Source organism: Lates calcarifer, linkage group LG19 (assembly GCF_001640805.2).
Source record: "Lates calcarifer isolate ASB-BC8 linkage group LG19, TLL_Latcal_v3, whole genome shotgun sequence".
Classification (NCBI taxonomy): Eukaryota; Metazoa; Chordata; class Actinopteri; family Centropomidae; genus Lates; species Lates calcarifer.
This window is the reverse complement of record NC_066851.1, coordinates 22,779,325-22,799,199: the sequence shown is the minus strand read 5'-3', so window position 1 is coordinate 22,799,199 and position 19,875 is coordinate 22,779,325. Positions and strand designations below refer to the sequence as shown.

At 42.2% G+C, this 19,875-nt stretch overlaps 1 protein-coding gene across 3 annotated transcripts in view; it reads right to left on the bottom strand.

Moving 5' to 3' along the window:
* Window positions 1–12,654: 12,654 nt before the first annotated feature.
* The window catches only part of LOC108891404 (nuclear factor 7, brain), a 247,963-nt gene continuing 240,742 nt past the window's right edge, over window positions 12,655–19,875 (bottom strand). For 2 of the 3 annotated variants that reach the window (XM_051078038.1, XM_051078039.1), the window contains exon 2: window positions 12,655–14,268. In XM_051078038.1, the coding sequence (XP_050933995.1) occupies window positions 12,853–14,253 (1,401 nt within the window). In that variant the 5' untranslated portion in view covers window positions 14,254–14,268 and the 3' untranslated portion in view covers window positions 12,655–12,852. Of the gene's footprint in view, window positions 14,269–14,377; window positions 14,545–19,875 lie in introns of those variants that run through there. The other variant, XM_018688532.2, reaches the window with a different exon arrangement.

Here is a 19,875-nt window from a genome sequence, read left to right as displayed (position 1 = left end):
ACAAATATTCTTGTTTCCTCTATGGAGCCTGTTCTTAAGACCTTCAAGTTTTTCATTACTGCTCCCAAGCCTGCGGCACTACTTCAACCGAGTAATTCAATTTTAAATCAATTAAAGAAATTGTTCCACCAGGATAAGATCGGTTTCCTCTTTTTTTTAATTCAAACTGGTTCAAGAATTCTCTCAGATGAAACATCATCTTCACATTTGCTGTTTCAAGATTTCATTATTGCTACAAAAACATTCTTATAAGAGAAAACTCTTGTTTTCCAATCACTTATTTAGATGCACAGAGCACAGAGCTCTGACATGGCCTTGACACCACAGAGCTGCACTGATTATGCTGAAAGAAGAAAGAAAAGAGCGAGGAAAGCAATCTGATAGGAATGCCACTGGAATTCCCCGGAATCTCCCCCCTTCCCTCCATCACTGTTCACGAATCCATAAGGAGTTTTAACATGCAGCACAATGGACAAGGGGAGCTATTCTGCGACCATAATGCAAGGAAACGTTACCTCAGTGCAAAAAATGTCAGGACTAGAGAGGCCCCCGGTCCTGGAAACAATCAGTGAGGAAGCTGAGGCAGGTGCCCACCTCCTGTGAAAATATCCTACTGCGACGTGCAGAGGGAAGGGCTGGGCTCGTCGCTGTCGACAGCAGCAGCAGGGCAGAGGAGCAATTAAACCATAAAGTCATAACTGCACCAGGCCACAAATCACTGTACTGAATACCACACTGTGCATCATGAAGCACATGCACAGAAACACACACCTACGCACAAGACTACCGTTTACACGGGTTCATCACAGTAAATTATTACATTACATTCTGGGTCTGGGATAGTTACGGTCATGTACTGTATATGGAAATGCAGCAGACATCAGCAGTGGGAAAAATTCCTTTACTGACAGTTGCATTGCCGCAGTGGAAAATAGTACAAGTCCCTGCATGCAGATGTTTAATTATTATAGTCAAAGAGTAGCCCTGATCCTGGACCAGTACGCTGTGCATTACAGCTGAGGAGAGTTAAAGGGGTATTTGTGAGTTTTCAGGTGGTGGTGATGGTCACTTGCCAAGAGCATCAGTCATCGTTGCGTTTACAGGAGGTGGGAGTACGCCTCCTGAAGCAGCTACGTCTTCAGGGCAGTTCAAATGGAAAACCGTGTTTTATTGCAATTTGGATTTCAACACAACATGTGGTAATACGTGAATCAGATGAAATCAAACTTCCAGATTAGGAAAACTTCTTTAAAAGAGAAAACAAAAAGTAAAATTATCACCTAAACTGTTCATCACAGTTTACACAGTTTTTAAGCAACATTAGAGATGTGCTCACACAGGTTCACACCATAGATTGAACTTTCTGAGCAGCACTGAGTACAAATATTGATACATATACAAAGGAAAAAAATAAATTAACCTCTTCTCATTAGAACTTGACAATTAAAAATCTCTTATTTATGTAATAAAGAAGAAAAACACACTGCAAAAAGTTAATGTGTATTCAGATGAAGGCTGTTCATTGTATGGATAAACAGCTACAAGGTGCAGTCACCAGCATGTGGAGGCCTGCAGTCCTCTCTGATTTACAGTCTTGTCAAATTAGCTGGATGCAGGTGTTGGCAATTATGATAAGATACTGTACGTGCAGAGCAGGTGATGATGGATGTCAGCCCACAGGTATGGAGCTGTTTACGACAGCAGTTAACCCTAATTAGAGAGGCTTCATTTGAAGACATTAAAAGGTCAACCCACACAAATTACAAAAATCCATATTTCAGGGAGAGGCATCTCTCTGCAGACACAACGTCCTGAGGCCTTGACCAATCTGTGTCTGGACTTGTTCATGTGGACTTCAGGTCTCGGCTCAAGTACTGTCCAAGTTCACAGTCCACATTTAGTCCAATATGATCTAAATACCAAAAAGTGTGTTTTATCCAGGAAGCTCTGGCAGCTAACTTGTATTAATCTGACTACAAAAGTGTCGCACAGAGAATATGAGCCAGACTGTTTTACAAGATCAAGGTTTGAGGATTTTTGGGTCTTCGAGTTTAAAGCCAACATTTCTTGCAAAAATGACTGAAAGTAAAGTTAATGTTTTTATTGGTGAGCTAACTTACAATAGCACTGACTGGGCTCATTGTACAGTATCTGTAAAAATGAATGAACAATGTTAAAGTAAATATATACAACAGTGAGAATAAGGGCCTGTGTTCACAGGCAGCTGTTTTTGTGCTGGAAGTGCCCATGACCTCCTTTTCAGAGCGTTTCTCTCCAGCATTTATTGTTCAAAATTCATAGGATTTGTATAGAAAATAGACGCTGCCGGCAGAAAAACAGCTGCCTGTGGACATACAGGCGTATCTGTTGACCACAACTCAAGGCCCACACTGAAAAAACCACTGAAATTTTACCCTTAGATACAATTTATTCTTACAAAATCTGGGTGTATCACCTGAGCACTTCACACTTCCTTCAAACTAACACTTGTTTCCACTTATTTAGGTGAAACGTTACTGTAGAACAAGCAGGGAACCTTGTATAGTTAAGACTGCAAGCAGCTGATAATAATTAGTTTAGCTTGTAGAAGATGAACTAATTGTTAAGTCGCTTGCATTGCAGATGGGTTTGGTGAATTTCCAGTGCTGTAAATGGGATCAAAACAAGCTGAAAATGGCACCATTATTTTCCTTACTGATTTCTCTAAAGCTCTGCTCTCTTTGAAGGCAATAATCTACTCAACCACACATCAAAAGCAAAGTGCTACACACAGACACACACCCACTACACTTCCTGTCTGAGACATGATACTTGATGACGATCAAGACTCCAAACATTGTGTATCGTTCGATAAATTACAGGGACATTAGAGGCACTGAATACTGTATTTTCTTTTTTCTTTTTTTTTGTCCTGGTTTTTTTATCCGACATAATGAACAGCTTTGCGTCCCACGAGAGACGACAGGGATCAAAACTCCTGCCTCCCCAAGGACTTCCTTTAATGTCTTTGTGTGCACGTGGATTTGATACCCTCCCTCCTTTAAATTAGATCCCACTACATCCATTAGCCACAGAGGCCTGTTAATATGTCTCTTCAGAGGGAGGAGACCCCCACAAAAAGATCTATACCAACCTATTGTGACTCTGAGTCCCCCTTAGGTTGTGATATAGACAGCAGGCCTGCTCCCAGTCTGGGCACGGCCACGTGAAATTAAAAAAAAAAAAAAAACTAAGATGACCTTGAGTTTGATTGTTCATGTGTGAAGCACTGTATTTGTTTTCGGACCGCAGCATTGGTGCAGTTTGGAGGGTGTCAAGTTGCTGCTGAGACGTTCAGGAAGAAATCTGCTGCCATATTTGATTTCCCCTGACGACGACATAAAATATGACAATTCTGCAAAAAGCAGAGTTTTGTTTCACTGCTGGGTAAAACTTTATAATGAAATGAAATGAAGGGGAAAAGATATGTATTCTGATAAAAGTTGTATCTATGCACTACAACCCATGTCTGTAACAAATTACTGCAGGTCAATATAGAGGCAAAACAGCTCACCAGACTGCACACCAAGCTGCAAATATCTGTGAAGAAGCCAACAGCAAGGCAGACTTTCAAAGAACAACTCCACCCCTGAATGTTTTCTGGTCCAACAGCAGCCTAAACCGAGCACAGCAAGATGAATAACATCAGTCATCAAGTAGATCGGTCGGGTTGCAGGTACAGACACTGATCCAAAGTCAGCCTTCTAATATCTCAAGTGCAATTTGCTCCAAATTCACATCCTAAACACATCACCAAATCCAGAAGCCATAGTATATATAGGCCATAACCAGCTCACACTGAGTCTGCTGCAGGTTCCTCCTCAGGTTCCTCTTGTAAATGTAATTTGCATTTAAAATCTACCTTGTTCTTTTTGTTTAGTTCCACCTGCACTGCCTCAAGTTATTTTGCTTCATCATTTCCCCCCTGACTTTCCCCCCTTTTCCCAACAGGAAGCCCAAGAAAAGACACAAGGTGAAAGTATTTTTCTCTTAAAACTACAACTCAACACACACAGTCAGGATTTAAGAACAATCTGTGGGAGCAGAAGGTCAAAAAGCCAGAGTTGTGTGACTACATGTGTTCATGGGTGTGTGCATGTGTGTTAATCGCTGGTCAAGATCTCATGAGGGAGCAGCAGCATTGTTAATACACGGTCATTTTGTGCTGCACTGAGTGACAGACGTGCTGGAAATGTACGTTCCCGCCTTTCTTAAGAAGGTGGCAGCGGGCAGCGCTCGGGTGGGTTTAGCTTAAGGAAATGACACTTTCTCCCGCAAGATCTCAATCTGATGGAGCGCGCTGCCAGGCACAACAATGCCGTGTTGAAAATGGGAGTGGGCCTCGTTGTCCTCCCTGGGCCAGGCCCGGTTCTGAGCCGAAGGAGTGGCCCGGCTGGTGGACCTGATAAGCACCTGCCACGAGGCTGTGACGAGAAGAAGGGAGCGCAGCGGAACGAGCTGTTCTGATCAACACCCTGAATAACCCGGCATGATGTCACCTACCACCAAATCCTCCAGAGAGCTAAGGACCTACAGTCAAAAAAGGGACCTGCTTAGAGTAAAGAGGTGACTCATTTAAGGTGCGGCGCATGAGCAGCTACCACGAAAAGACAGCTCACCTGAGGATTAGTGGGAAAACAGGGAGGAATGGTAGATAAGAGATGGAGGAGGAGACAAGCTATCACCCTTAGTGCGTCTTTTCAAATAGATGAACGCATTAAAAAGTCAGATAACTGACATTTTTTCAGAACTAAAAAGTTTTCTGTCTCATCTGCAGCTGCTACCTTAAGTTGTCCAAATCTGTCCCTCCCTACTCTCCATTTATGTCACACACTGTCCTCAAAACCAAACCTGGACACTACACTACCACTTGATCCTGATGTTCGTACTATCGCTTATTGTGCAACTGGACTCCATCAGCATCTGGAGGCAACTTTATCCGCCTCATGTCAGAGTGGCGCTGCGAGTGTTGGACGGTCGGGCAGCAGGGCCATTACCCTCTCAGATCCTAATTACAGAGGCCAACTGTGGGACACAGAGAGAGGGAGACATGTCTGGACATGTGGAGCTAGTCCAACACTTGGGGCCCCTGAGAGACAGACACACCTGTAACTGGGCCATGGTCACTGCAGTTAGTCACTCTGTCTGTGAGTATGAATAGTATTCTGGTTTATTTGAGCCTTTTGAATTACACGGGTGTGGTTTACCACATTAGAAAATACAATGAGCAGTGAAGTGTTCAATCACAGGAAAAACCAAAGTTGTTCAGTTTACCTTCCTGTGAGTGACAACTGGCCTTACATATTGTGAATTCCCACCCATCTGGTCCTAAACTTCTTGCTGTGACTAACAGTAAGAATTATCCCCAGCTGCTCTGAGCGTCGGTCACTTGCAGTTAATTCAGCTTGACAGAACTTTTAATGAGGCACGATGAGGTTTTATTTTTGTGTGAAACTGCTCAGAACCTGTGGGGTGACAGACTGTACTCGATGTAAAGGATGTAAAGTTGCAAGGACATCTCAGTGTCACGTGGCCCTAAGGATTTCAGACAGTGGTGGTACACTGAATCTTCTTTGACTGGGATTAGCACTCATGTATTGTATTGATGCTTCTAGTGTGATTAATAAAAATAACAGACTAACTGATCAAACTGAACAAAAATAATCTTTAAGTGCAAACCTACTCTTGATCCAGATTGGACTGGGGAATGAATCCTGTTAGTATACCACTATAAAGTATTACTCGGCATGCATTCACGTGTTTGTTTGTGTTTGTCCTCCTGCCTAAGTGTGTGTGTGTGTGTGTGTTTGAGGATGTGTATGTCCCGTTGCCTTCGTGCCTCACATGAGCCGTGGAGGCCGGACACAGACGAGCGGCTTCTGACAGGCATTTCAAACCCCTCCTGCCCTCTCCACCGTGTGGCCTCGCCGATAATGGGAACCTGATCGGACGGAGAGCAGAGCAGGCAGCGGAGGGTGTGTGTGTGTGTGTGTGTGTGAGGGTGGTGGGGGGGGGTGTGTGTGGTCCGTCTTTTGTGAAAAACTCTTCAAAGCGCTGGCCCTCCTATTTGTCCACTGGAGCTCTTTGTAACGGTATCCTCCACTGTCATTTTGCCCCTTTTATTTTTAGGCAGGGCTATTATTGCTCCCATACCCCTCACATACCCCAAGGCTTTGTGTGCAGGGACAGGGTCAGGTTTTAACTTCTTTTTCACCTGTTCAGAATGGTCTTTTCTCCCTCTCCTCCACATGTTGTACGTTCAGAGTAATGGATCACACCAGTCAACACTCTGCTAATTTCAGGTCTCACTGGGACCAGAAGGGGGCGTCTGGTCGGTGAAAGGCCCGGCTCGTTGTTGGACCAAAGTCCCGAGTCCCTGACTGGACTCCAGCATCACTTGCAGCCTCAGAAATCACACATAAAAATATTTCAACAGCAAAAAAGAGATCCTGAGGACAGTCAGCACCAAGATATCCAGGACCTTAAGACGATGATCGCTCACCACATGATCAGGGCTGATCACGAGTCAGATCCCATCCATCTGTGTGTGAGATACACTGACACACACCTGGGATATGCTGTAATAAACCAGTACACTGATTATAACCTAAAACTTGCCGGACTCTGAGCCTGAATCAAGCTGGGAAGGACAAACTGTACCTGTTCTGCTACATTAAAGTTTTGGCTGCAGAGGCTTTAGGGATTAGAGTTCAAAGTGACATTTACAGTGACTCTTAAAGAGAGCCTGAGAGCAACAAAAGGGAAACAGGTGGGACGTTTGAAGAAGAGGGACGACCGTGTTTTTTGGGGACACTGTGACAGATGCATCGTGAGGGACAGAGCCCTACAGTCCCTGCCTGGCTGCCTGTTTTGTCTGTCTGGTTGCCAGCCTGTTTGTGTACACTTCCTGACCCGCGGTGCAGCAGTGCATTCCACCCCTACTCCCCACATCAACCTGTTCCCCTGTAATATCTGACATGAGTAGATGAATAATAGATCAGAGGCTTTAGCTGCCCTGTAACTCTACCCAAGTCCCAGGACAGGAGGCAGGCCAGCAGCTTAAGCCAACAGAGGACACGTGACCACGGCAGAATAGCCATTCAGTGTGACCGTTGATGAGTAAAAGCTGTATTATTACCGCCAGTGAAACACCATATGGTTGATATGAACTCTTAACTGGCTGGTGCCTACAACTGTAGCCTCAGTGTGCATCCAGCTGCTCTGCTGCACACAGCTGTGGAGGGAGGGCGATGTGTGTGATCTACAACCTGCTCACAGTCTTTGGACTGTATATGTGAGGTCCTGGTGTCATTTAACTTCCTGTTTCAATGAATTTCTGTGACTTTACTCTGAAACATCCTCCTGCATTATATTAGGCAGTAAAATATTTTAAAATATGTTTTAATATCATGCAGTCGGCTGGGTTGAAACTAACGCAGAAGAAGGCCGAGGCTGAGAAACGTGGTCCTGCAGCAGAGCAGCCGATTTTAATGCAGGCACATAAAAGAAGGCGATGAAGGAGGATGCAAAGAATGCAAAAGAGCGGATATGATTCACTGGAGAAGGATGCTATTACGCTTCAACCTACAACAGGACAGAGGAAGCAAATGTCTTTCATCTGGAGGGAGAGGGTTGTTCCACTGTTGGGGATCAAACAATAAAAGAGGTTTCAATGAGATATAAAGTAAAAGGTGCAGCGGGGCTCTGATGAATGAGGAAAACAATAAACACAATGAGTCAACCTGCAGATGCTGGAAAAGAACATTCATTTTCACTTTTTTCCCAACAGGATATAGCCTGTAGCCTGTTGGCTATATCCGGTTAACAAGAGGAAAGTTAAGCTGAGTAACATTTGCTCTGGATTCCTGTTTTGTTTGTTTTTTGTGTGTTTTCTGATTAAACCCATTGTACTTTAAGACTCCTTTTGTTTGTTTAGAAGCTTCCCTCTTCTTTATATTTCTTCAAACTTTTGGACAGACAACACAAGACAACTTAACTACTGTCAAGCAAGTTATTAAGGTGAACATGTCAACAAACCCCTGCAGGTCACAAAGCAATATAATCACTCAGCATTCACTCACCAACCTGATTTGCACGTCCATAAGTACAGATGTCAACACATCTGGCTGAGAACCAATCACGTGCCCTGCAGATGAGGTCCGCTATAATACCACTCTGTTTCAGAATTCTGCATCTACACCTTTTATTAAAACACTTCATCCAAACAAGAACAGAGACGGCAGCTAAATACTTGGTGGATAAAACACTGAGCTACAGGATGAGGAGTTCTGCAGAGCTGATGATAATTCCCTGTGGGTTCATTAAAACTAAATACTGCAGCTTTCACAGCATATAGTCCTGTTACTGACGGTTGATAAAAATATTGATTAACTGAGCTTTTAAAGAAAGAAAAAATCAAGGTGACGAGCAGAGCTGTTTCTCTGAGGCAGGGCCCTGAGGAGAAATACTAGCCGGCCTTCAGTTGAATAAAGAGCCGATTACAACAGAGCCCAATCAACACAGTGTATCTGATTCACACACTGACCAGAGAATAATGCAGCACGCTTGGATACTCACACAACAAATGCACGGAGGGAGCGCACACACAAATACACAAACACAAAAACACACACACACACACGCCATCCTCTCCGGAGAGGATCAGGTTTCCTTCTGTGTCCAGTGGCTTATTAAACATTAAGCTCAACAGCTTCCCTACAGGAGGGAAGAAAGGCCTCCCCCACCTCCCCCCTCCCCGCCCTTCCCTCTCTCATTACAGCTGTTGAGGTATGAGACAACAGAAGCGCGGCCACAACAATGGAGCCAGAGGCCGACAGCCAATCAGTACGTTCGCTGTAGTGTTCGCCCGGCGACAGCAGGTAGGCCTGAGTTTATGAGATTAACTCTGCTGTCCTTTTTCAAACGAAAGGAAATTTAGCTTTTCATGTGGTGCCAAACAGCAGTAAGGTGAATAATATACAGCATACACTGTAATTTATACCAATATGAAATCATACTCTCATGCACCTGTGCATAGACTGCACACACAGACACACACACGCACAGATTAAGATGGAATTTCAAAATAAAGCACAGTCAACTAAAGGAAACTACAACCACAAATAAATTAATTAGACACTTAAATAATTACATTAGTCGACTAACTTAAATGCTTCATATGCAAAAAGCCAACTCAGTCTCTGTGCATCATCCATGTTTCTATTTCATTACACTAAACAACATATTGCATGGAATAACAACAGAAAACTAACCACCAACACTAGGACTGAAAGTACTAATCAACTGGTCGATCAACAGGAAATTATTTGAAAATGATTCTGATAATCTGATCATCACTTAAACCATTCTTTCAGCAAAAATTTACTGGTTCCAGACTATAAATATGAATATTTGAACTACAGACAAAAAGAACAATGCAAGGGCTAGTAAACTGGGTAGTAAACATAGTTTGACTCTCAAAAAGTGAATTAAGCTAACAACCGAATCATGTAAAAATAAATCACATCTAAGAGGGTTGCTTCAAAAATGTGTTATGTAAAAAATAATCTCATCAAAAATGTTTTGGTTCTATTCCTCTGTGATATAGTGACAAATTTCTCTTATCATTATTATTACTGGGATGGTGTTTTAAAAAGAGCAAAGCTTATTATTGTCAGTGCAGCAGTATGTCTCCTGTTCTCCTCTCTGAGCTCTGAGGGGGTTTCTCAGCTTCTCAGGTGTTGTGGCGACACTCCCTCAAATGTGTGTGTGGTTGGTAGTTTGACACCTGATACCTGACAACAAGCAAGCAGTGTGTGTCCAATGGCTGGACTCACACAGGTTGAATAAAGTAAATCACTTATCAGCTAAAAACCTTTGCCTTGACAACAGTGCCACCTGCTGGCAGCACAGATATAATTACTACTATATATTAATTAGATTAATAGTACTTCTCTATTTTACTTCCTCATCTACTTTACTGATTTTTATCCATACAAATTTTAGCATTTCACTCTTCTAGTTCTGGTGTCCAGCAGTCTCAGATTGTAACTCTGAATTCAGCGACAAAAAGTGCTAAACAGATACAGTGTGTAAGAACAGCGTTTCTCCTGCCAACCTTGACCTCTAATTTACGTGTTTTACTGGCTGAATAAATCTTACCAACCTGAATCTTGCTAGCCTGAAACTACTTTGTCCCAACAGGAATCTGATTCATTTCACTTCAGTTCCCGTTCTTTCCATTTACAGATTTGAGAATAACTAATAGAGTAAAAAGGCAATGATGATTTTTCTTTTAATACATTCCTTTCCTTCTTCTTTCGTGCAAATCAATTCTGCACCAATCACTGAGCTGTATCAATAATATTAAAAAATAATGTCAATAACACCTGTGATTTCAGGTTAAAAATAAGCATTATGGCTATTAACCTGTTTAAGCCAAACATTGTTCAACCCCATGTATGAATAAAGTTATACACAATAAATCTACCATAGTTCCATTTGATTTCATGAGTTTGACTATTTCACACACTGCAAACACGAAACTTTGAGTTGGAACAAGCTGATAAGAGAATATGCCATATATGATATGACCAGAGGATGATCTGACCTAATTCAAGTCCAAATCACCTACCAATCAAGTCTGAACTTAAACTTAGTGTATGAGAAAGAGCATGCACATTCAGCCAAAAACTGAAAGCAAAACTCCTTCTTACATTATTTTAAAAAAGGAAAAAAAACAGATGATAGATCACAAAAGCTAACAACAGATCCCTGAATCAGCTCTCAACATCAAACCATAAATCTTTCCTCAGCAGCAATATCGCCAACACTTCAGAGCTCACTCTAAAACTGCTGCACACCCCCATCTTCACTTCAAAACTCTCAGCCACCATGTGACTCTTCATCCTCACAACATCTAATTCCAGGAGACACCATTTTTCTTCTTCCTCCCCCTCCTCTGCAGCTCCTGACTCGCCTCAAAGACACCCATCATCTCTCCCATTTCCTGTCTCGTCTCAGAGGCTCTCCTTCGTCCTAACAGTCAAAGCAGGTATTAATGCATTAGTTTGCCACAGACAGGGTGGTAGACACTCGAATGATCTAATTAGCAGTCATATTGGATTAGTCTGACTCAGAGGGGGAGAAGGGATGAGACAAGCCTCCTTCAGGGCCCCTCAATGCCCTCTTGAATCACAGCCTGAGCACTGGCAGCATCCTCAAGGGGATATTCAAGATTAACTGACCGCTTTCTGTGTTTTCTAAGAGAAATTAAGGTGATGAATAAGAAACAAACAGCACCAAAATCTACACTCATAAGTAGTAGTTCCGGCCAAGGGCGGTTAACCAACAGGGCAAACTGTTTAACTGCCCCAGATCCCAAGACCCTCAGGGCACCAAAACACACCAAACTGTCTGTGTTACAATTACTCTGTGGTAATTTAATTCATTACAAACTGATTTGGAAACAGGAAATTACAAAAGCACGACAAAAACAGAAATGGTGAGACACAATCTTAAGGCCTGTTTTCAGTTTTTCTTTCCTTTGTCTTGCGTGATAGCTAATCTGAATATCTATCTGAATATCTTAAGGTTTTGGACAATTGGTTGAACAATACAAGCAAGACTTACACACTCTTGTCTATCTGCTTGATGTACAGAAAATAGCCTACTACCATGTCTGCAGCAGGTTTACCTTAAAAATTAAGACGACCACCAATGGAGCTTACACTTACTCTGTGAAACTTACTATATGAAGTATTTGCCACAAAAAAAAGTTATGGAGGAACGTTTAACATCAGGAAAAGAAACCAGTGAGAAACAGATACAGAGAAAACATATATTTAACTTACATTATTTTGTTGAAAGCCCATTCTTCTCCATCCACACCACCTCATGTTCAGTGCACTTGTTGCTGTGAGGGTCACAGTTTGTTTGGTGATAGCTCTTCTCTCCTCTCCGTCTGCTGCTAGCTTACAAGTCCAGAAAAACACAGTTAGCTAGCTTCATTAGCAAGACTGGAAACAAGCTAACTCTGTCATTTGTGTCAAATTCAAATGTTGTTTTTAATTTTCTATCGTTTGTGAAGAGGCGAGAGTTGGACTAGCTTCACGTTTCACCTCAGACTTTCTTTTTCAAACACCTGTTAATTCTCATAGTCACTGCAGCTTGACGGTTACCGGCTTTTACGTACTATTTTTTTTAAATGAAACAATGACCTGTGTTTTCTTCGGTTGATTCAAACATGTTTTCCAACTTTTTGTTGTTTGCTGTGAGGCCAAAGTTACGTTTCTCCTCGTTATTAGCCACAGTCGCAGCAGTTTGATAACGACCGGTGTTTACGTACTATTTTATTAACCAAACGTTGCTTCCGCTTTGCTTTCTTCGGTTGACTTCGGTAAGGGTGCAATGCCACGTTTGACCGCATACAGTGGATGACACTTATCAGCCGTTACAACCCAGAGGGGCGCTGTTTCACTCATTTGAGGAAACTCAATAAAAAGTGTAGAAGAAACATCTACTTCTTTCTTTTTGTTATCATTGTTTTGATGTCTTGTTTTTGAGTAAAGGCACATACTCACAAAATATGATAATGATAATAATAGGCAAAATAAATGTCTTACAATATCTTTATTTCAATATCACACAGAATCAAGTTTTCCTTATTGGTGTGGTACTTCCGCACAGAGAGGCACAATACTCATACTTTTTCCTCCCTTCACATTCACATTGATTGAAATTCTGTAAACATTTAAGAGGTTAAATTCACTGACTCTTCTCTTTAAAAAATAAACATAAATGTGATCATCCTCTTTATCTCTGACTGCTCTGTTCTACTGTCACAGAGACCTTCACTGGTAAGATCTTCACTGGGAGTTCATCTCCACTTATAGTAAAGGGGAACAGTTTCTCAGTGAAAGTGTGTATGAAGGTGTATATGTGTGTGTTAGTATCAGGATCAGAGAACGACAACTTTCCTCTGTTCCAGTTCAGATTCACTCTGATCCTCTGGAGATTCTTCTGCAGTGGGAGAACAGTGTTTGAGGCTGATGATGAGAGTACGATGCAGGTACCTTTATGTAATCCTATTCCCTGTAATCCAGACCATATGTCTCCCTTTCTCTGGACAGACTCTGCTAACACACCCAGAAACCAAAATGTACTGTCTCCAAACTCGACATCCCAGCTGTGAGTCCCAGAGTTAAAACCCTCAGAGCCCAGGACAATGCAGTAATTATCACATCTCTCTGGATTGTCAGGAAGCTGCTGTTTCTCTCCTAGTCTCACTCTGGTCAGATCTTCAGACAGGATGAGTCTTGGATGAGCAGTGTTTGGGTCCAGAACCACAGGACTGTAGGAGACCATGTCCTTCATCTTGTTCCAGATGTTGAAGGTCAGGTTGCCCAGGTGTTTGGCCTGGTCTATCAGAGCTCCTGAGAGCAGCTGGTGATCCTCCAGCAGGGGGCGCTGCTGGACTCTTTCCACTGCAGCCTTGTAGTTGTTGAGGAATGAGACGTCTTCAGCTCTCAGCTCGTCCTCTGTGGCTCTGACTGTGTGTGAAAGAGCTGCTATCTCTCTGCTCAGAGCCTCCATCTTCTCCTTCATCATCTGACTCTTCTGCTCCTCTTCCTCCCTCAGTGCAGCCATCCTGGCCTCCTCTTCCTCTTCTAGAAACTGGTGAAGCTTCTTAAACTGCTCCTTAATCTGCCTCTCTGTGTGTCGGGCCTGGACCTTAATGTGTTCTGCTGTTTGATCAAACTTCACTTTAACTTTTTCTAAACTCTTTAACTTCTCCTTTAAGGGCTCCAGAGTTTCCTGAAGTTCCTTCTTGTGTTGTTGTGCAGCTTCATCGATGGGACTGAAGCTGTGGTTTTTGTGTGTTACTGAATGTAGACAGACGACACACACTGGCTGCTGATGGTCCAGACAGAAGAGTTTGAGTTTCTCAGAGTGCAGACTGCAGAGAGCCTCTGAAGATCTCTGATCTCTCTCCTGTAAGAAGGCCTCACACAGGTTCTTTAACACCAGACTAACAGGTGGATCTTCTCTTGAAGATCTTCTCTTACAAACTGGACACTCTTGTGTTTGTTTCTCTCTCCACCATCTCTTCAGACAGTCTTTACAGAAGCTGTGGCTACATGCCAGAAGAACAGGATCTCTAAAGACCTCCTGACAGACCGGACAGCAGAGATCCTCCTCTGATCTGGAAGCCATTTAGTCTGAGTGAAGCTGAAAACACAGCAGACAGGAAGTACAGTCAGTCATGGCTCCCCTCCCTCCTCTACTAACTTCACTGAGATTCACTTTCACTTTGAGTGGTGGTTTTAGTCAAACTCACCTTCAGTGTGTGGAGAGTCAGCAGGTTGAAGCAGCAGTGTTGTAGTTTTCCTCTTTTCTCTCCTGTAGCTGTTAGTTTGGTCTGAAGGTGAATCTGATCGAATGTTTTTCAGTCTGTGTGTCTCTCTTTAGTGACGAGGAACAAACTGTTTCCTGGTTTGCCTGAAGTGAGTCACATGAGGGGCAGGGCTTTGTCTGAACTCCTCTGCTAAATGCTGTTGCTTCAAAAGTTTGATTCACTACTGGAAATGCTGCAGAGCTGTTGCAGCAGGATGTTCTTTAAGTTCAAATGTGGCTGCGGGTTGATCATAGTAAACCAGTTTCACTATAACAAACAGCCACCATGGAATGGGGGCTGCACAGTTACTGCAGTAAATATATTTAATATGAAGTCTATAGAATCTGAATTGTCTCTTCTTTAATTGTTTTTAATAGAACATAAAGCCAGTAAAAAGAAAGATTTAAGGCGTGATCTGTACCTCTCTCCATCAGGATTCTATAAAGAATTATTATTATCAGTATTATCATTATTATTGCTGATACCAGTAGTTGTCAACCCAGTCAGTCATTATGCAAGATTTTGTTTCCTTTGAATAGAGACAGACTAGCTGTTTTTAGACTTTATGCTAAGCTAAGCTAAGTATTGGCTCCAGCTACATACTTATTTAACAGACTTGAGAGCAGGTATTTTGATCTTCTCATCTAACTCTCTGCACAAAAGTGTATCAACCTGTTTATCATTGTTTGCTAATTATTAGACCACAGTGCAGTACAATCATTAAAACACAAGTACAGTATAAAACATCATGACAAACAGCAACTGTGCCACTAACAACTTATTTAAAAAGCTAAGGGTTAGCGTCCTGAAAAAAACAAACTCTTTGATTGGCACAAACATAAAAGTCAAATGAGTTCACTATCCATAATTACAGTAATACACCATCTTAAATAAAGGACAGTAATTCTCCTTTTCATTTCAAATACTTACTGAAAATTCACAGCATTAAACACAGAGATGTACACAGACAGCTGTGGAGAGACATTTAACCGTCAGGAAAATAAACCACTGACCAAAGAAACAGATACAGACACGGTCAAAACATGTATTTAATTCACATTATTTTGTTCATACGTGAGGCATCCACCTCATGTAGCGCATTTGTTGCTGTGATGGCCATTCAGTTTGCTTGCTCCTTTCCTCCTCTCTCTGCTGCTAGCTTACAAGTCCGTTAGCTAACTGAATTAGCAAGACTGGAAACAAGCTAGCTCTGTGATTTGTGTCATTTAAATCTTTTTCCAACTTTCTGTCGTTTGTTGTAAGGCTAAGGTGTGATTAGCTTTACGTTTCAACTCTTTCTTTCTATTAACGTACTATTAAAATAATTTTATTAATTCGTCTGTTTTCTTCGGTTGACTTCAGTAAGGGTGCAATGCCACGTTTGACCGCATACACTGTGTGTCGCTTTTCAGCCGTTACAACCCAGAGGGGCGCTGTTTCACTCATTTGAGAAAACTCAAAAAGTGGTAAAGAAGTTGTTTACGCCTTTTTTGTTGTTATCAGTGTTTTGATGTCATGTTTTTGTTTGATTAAAGGAAAGCGTGTGCACACACACTGAAAAAAAACAAGTCATAGATAATCTGATTTTATTTCAGCCATCACACAGTGTCAACAGAAGTTCACCTTTACCTTTACCAACTCATCTACACACTACATAAGAGATGTTGCAGAGATGTTTCTGTCAGTAATTATTCACTTTCAAACTGATTTAAATTTTATTAACACAAACCTTTTTTTAACGTTGCATACCCACTTTGGAGGACACAAACCAACATTAGAAAATGAAGATGAAAATTTGTTTAATTAATTAAATAATATGTACCAGTCACCGTCAAGCTGCTGTAACTGTGAATTTACAGGTGTTATAAAAAAAGAAACCCAGACGTGAGACGTGAAGCTAGTCATACTTAAAGCCTCACAACAAACTACTTGGAAATGACAGAGTTAGCTTGTTTCCAGTCTGGCTAACTAAGCTAACTGTAGGAAAGCAACCAGGTTTGCAAAACCCTTTTATTAACCTCTTAAGTTGATATTTCCTCCTCCACCACTTAACAAGAGCTAACACACACACTTGAGGGCCTTCAGGATAGTACAAAGAGCTAAAACACAGGCAGAGCAAAGACGCCTACAGAAGGAAAGACTACAGACAAACAACATCAGGAGTGGTATGAGGGAGATCACAGGCTTCCAGAGGAGAGGTGGGGTTGCTGCTGAGGGGAATATACAACAAGAAAATGAGTTGAACCAGTTCTCCAGCAGGTTTGACTCCAGCTCCCCCTCTCCCAGTAGCCCCCTCACTGTTTATGGGACATCCTCACGTGCCCCACCGCCCCTCACCAATGTGTGCAACAGGATGCTCCACATGTTCAGTCTGTTGTTGAGAGCACCATCCTCTTTGCTGTGGTGTGCTGGGGCGCTGGCATCAAAGCAAAGGACGCCCACAGACTGAACAAACTGATCAGGAAAGGCTGAGTCTGTTGTTGGTGCTAAGCTTAGCAATTATGGACAATCCCTCCCACGCCCTCCACAAGACAACGGACAATCTCAAATCAAAAAGAAAGACAGAAAGAAAGAAGTGTCAAAAAAGCTGAAGATCTTACCTCTCTCTGTTGAAGAAAGAGAGATTACACACATTGTGTAATATATTATTTTCCTTTGCAGCAATGGCTGTCACCACCATCTAAATTCAGAGAAAAAAATTAGGGGTGCAGTGTTGTCCTTCTACCACTGAGTGGCGCTGACTGACCATTGAACTGCAGGCTGGTCCAGGTCGTCCTGCAAGCACACAGGACTCACCGTTCATAAATAATGGCTATATGTCTGACTATTTTATAACTTTTTATATCTGAATGTGGTACAATTAGATTGTTTTCCTTCCTCTGAAATTTAAAGATAAACCCTGTGAAGTGAGCTATTTATCACTGTTTGCAGTGCTATCATTAAAACATAAATACAGTATATAAATACCATGATATCACAGCCACTGTGCCTCCTGGAATCTACGTTTCCATAGTAACAAAACATAATGCCTGTTAATGTTTGGACTGGGCTGAAAATTTAATTACAGCTCTACATTATCATTAAATGGCATCAGTGTAGAACTGACTCTTGGCCTGTTGGAGGGCACTCAGTCAGGGACACCCCGGCTTCTTAATGATGAAATAAGTGACTCTTTCCTCCATTGTTGTCGTCTCAAAGAGGATAGATTGATCCTGTGGAATACAAAAAACCCCTTAATGTAGCCTTTCACACTCCTCCTCCTCCTCCTCTCTACATCTTCAACATAACACCTCACTCTCATGTTCCAGGTTAACTCAATTACACAGAATAATCGGCTGCTCCCTGGCACATGTGAGCAGCCCAGGCCTCTTCAATAATCATATAAAACATCTGATGCTGGAGGCCACCGTCTGTAACCTGTTCTGTTTTACTTTAGCTGAAGGTTCAAACAGCCCTTAAAGCCTTTATATTAATTTAGCTAAGATGACTAAAGGTCTCCTCCATCAGTTTGGAAAAGAAGAAACACCAGATCCATAGTGTAAAGGCACCTTTAGGGGAAACTTTTCATACAGCGTTTACTCTCTAAAACCATCATGAGCATGATGAGAGAGCAGAGCGTCCTGTCTTATGTTAGCATAATAAAACACGTGAGTGATGACTGGGTCTGCACACGACACGCACGTGACTAACGAGGTAGCCCCGCTTCCTCCTTCTCCCCAACGCTGCGCCGCTGAGAGCGCTGTGAAGTGGCAGATGAAATATTAATCTTCTTGAATTTATGATGGAAGCCAGCAGGTGGGGGGGAAGAGAAAGAGGTGAGAGAGTGGCTGGTGAATAGGATATTTAACCAAGATATCACGACAGAGGTGGAAGAGGAGTAGAAAGACAGATAGGTACGGTTCTCCTTTGCCTCCTTTACAGCCTTTCGCTGCAAAAATCTCCATCTTATCAAGTCATGTTTGTACATTATTGACTCCTAAAAATCTATCCTAAAATCAACATCAGTTTTCATGTTGATTTGTATAAAATTCACATCTGAATGTTTGGTCCAACAGACTATCCTACCCATGAGCCTCAGCTGCTAATGCAAAAGAGAAAACAGATTCAGAATCCTTAAACACTGGAAACAGGGACAAAATACAGGGTCATAGTCTTTTTGAACTTCTCTGAAACTGACCTAGAATCTGACAGTGAACTGATTTAAACTGCTGAATGTTTCATCGTGTTTCTAGAATGTGTCGTCTTTAGCTTTAAGCTTGGTGATTGGATGTTTCTCATCAAAAAGCCCTTTTAGAATCGCGACATAGTGAACTTCTCTGTGTGAGTTTCATGTCCAACTGAGAAGTGCGTCACCCTCATCCCTAAACCTTCCTTACTTTCTTCCACAGGACTTGTTCTGAGTCTGATCCCCCAGGAGGAGCTGGAAAATGGGCTGGGCTACCGCGACCCAACCACAGGTAAGTGGCAGAAAATGGATGATTGGATGGATTGAACTATAGAAGTGAACTTGTGAATTTTGTTTGTACTGATTTAAAACACTCTGTTCATCATTTGTCAGATTCCTGCTGCAGTTTTTATTCTGCAAGAAATATTCAGTGGTGAATTCTGTTTCATTTACTGACCTTGGAAAATGAAGCGAGTCTGATGAAGCGGCTCGTGTCCATATCGTAGCCATGTGGGGAACAGGCAGGGCGGAGTCCTGGTCATGAGGCAAAGGGGAGGACAAAGAGAGACGGAGAACAGCACCTGAAGCCCATTAATCGTCTCCCACAGTGTAGATTTCTCTTGGTTTGTGCCAGTGAGAGCAGCAGAGTGGAGGAGAGGACAGAGCGAGGAAGAGTTTGAATCCATGTTTTGACAGTGTCCAGAGCTAACAAAGGAACACAGGACGGACTCTGTATGTTTAAAAATAAGCTGTGATGTAAAGATGCTCTTAAATTTGATGTCTTTAACAGCCTCCACAGAAGCTTCCTCCATCGCTCTTAGTGACAAACCCACAGAGAATCACCACCAACACTGTAGCTGCACTTATCTCTGCAGAGCACCCAAGTTTTCTGGCCAGTGTTTTTGGTTTTCGGTGCCATTTTGGTTTAGTTTCACTATCCTATAGCCACGGAGGGAAAATAGTTTTCCATGAAGCATTTAGCAGCTGAAGATATTTCCCTGAGGAGTTGGAGTCAGAGACCAAAAACAGAGCTAAAAGAGAGCGAATGTTAGACTTCCATCCATCCAGTGGACACAAACACAACACCAATGAATGATAATGCTGCCCTGTTTCTGCTGAGTGTGTAAATAGGCAACTGCATTCTAACATGTAAGCCTCATAAACCTGAAGACTTTTATACTGTTGCTGCTCATTACAGTCATTCATACACAAACACCTACATCTGGGATCTGCCCAGTACAGTCAAAGTCGTGTACTGTTGACCACTGAGCAGATG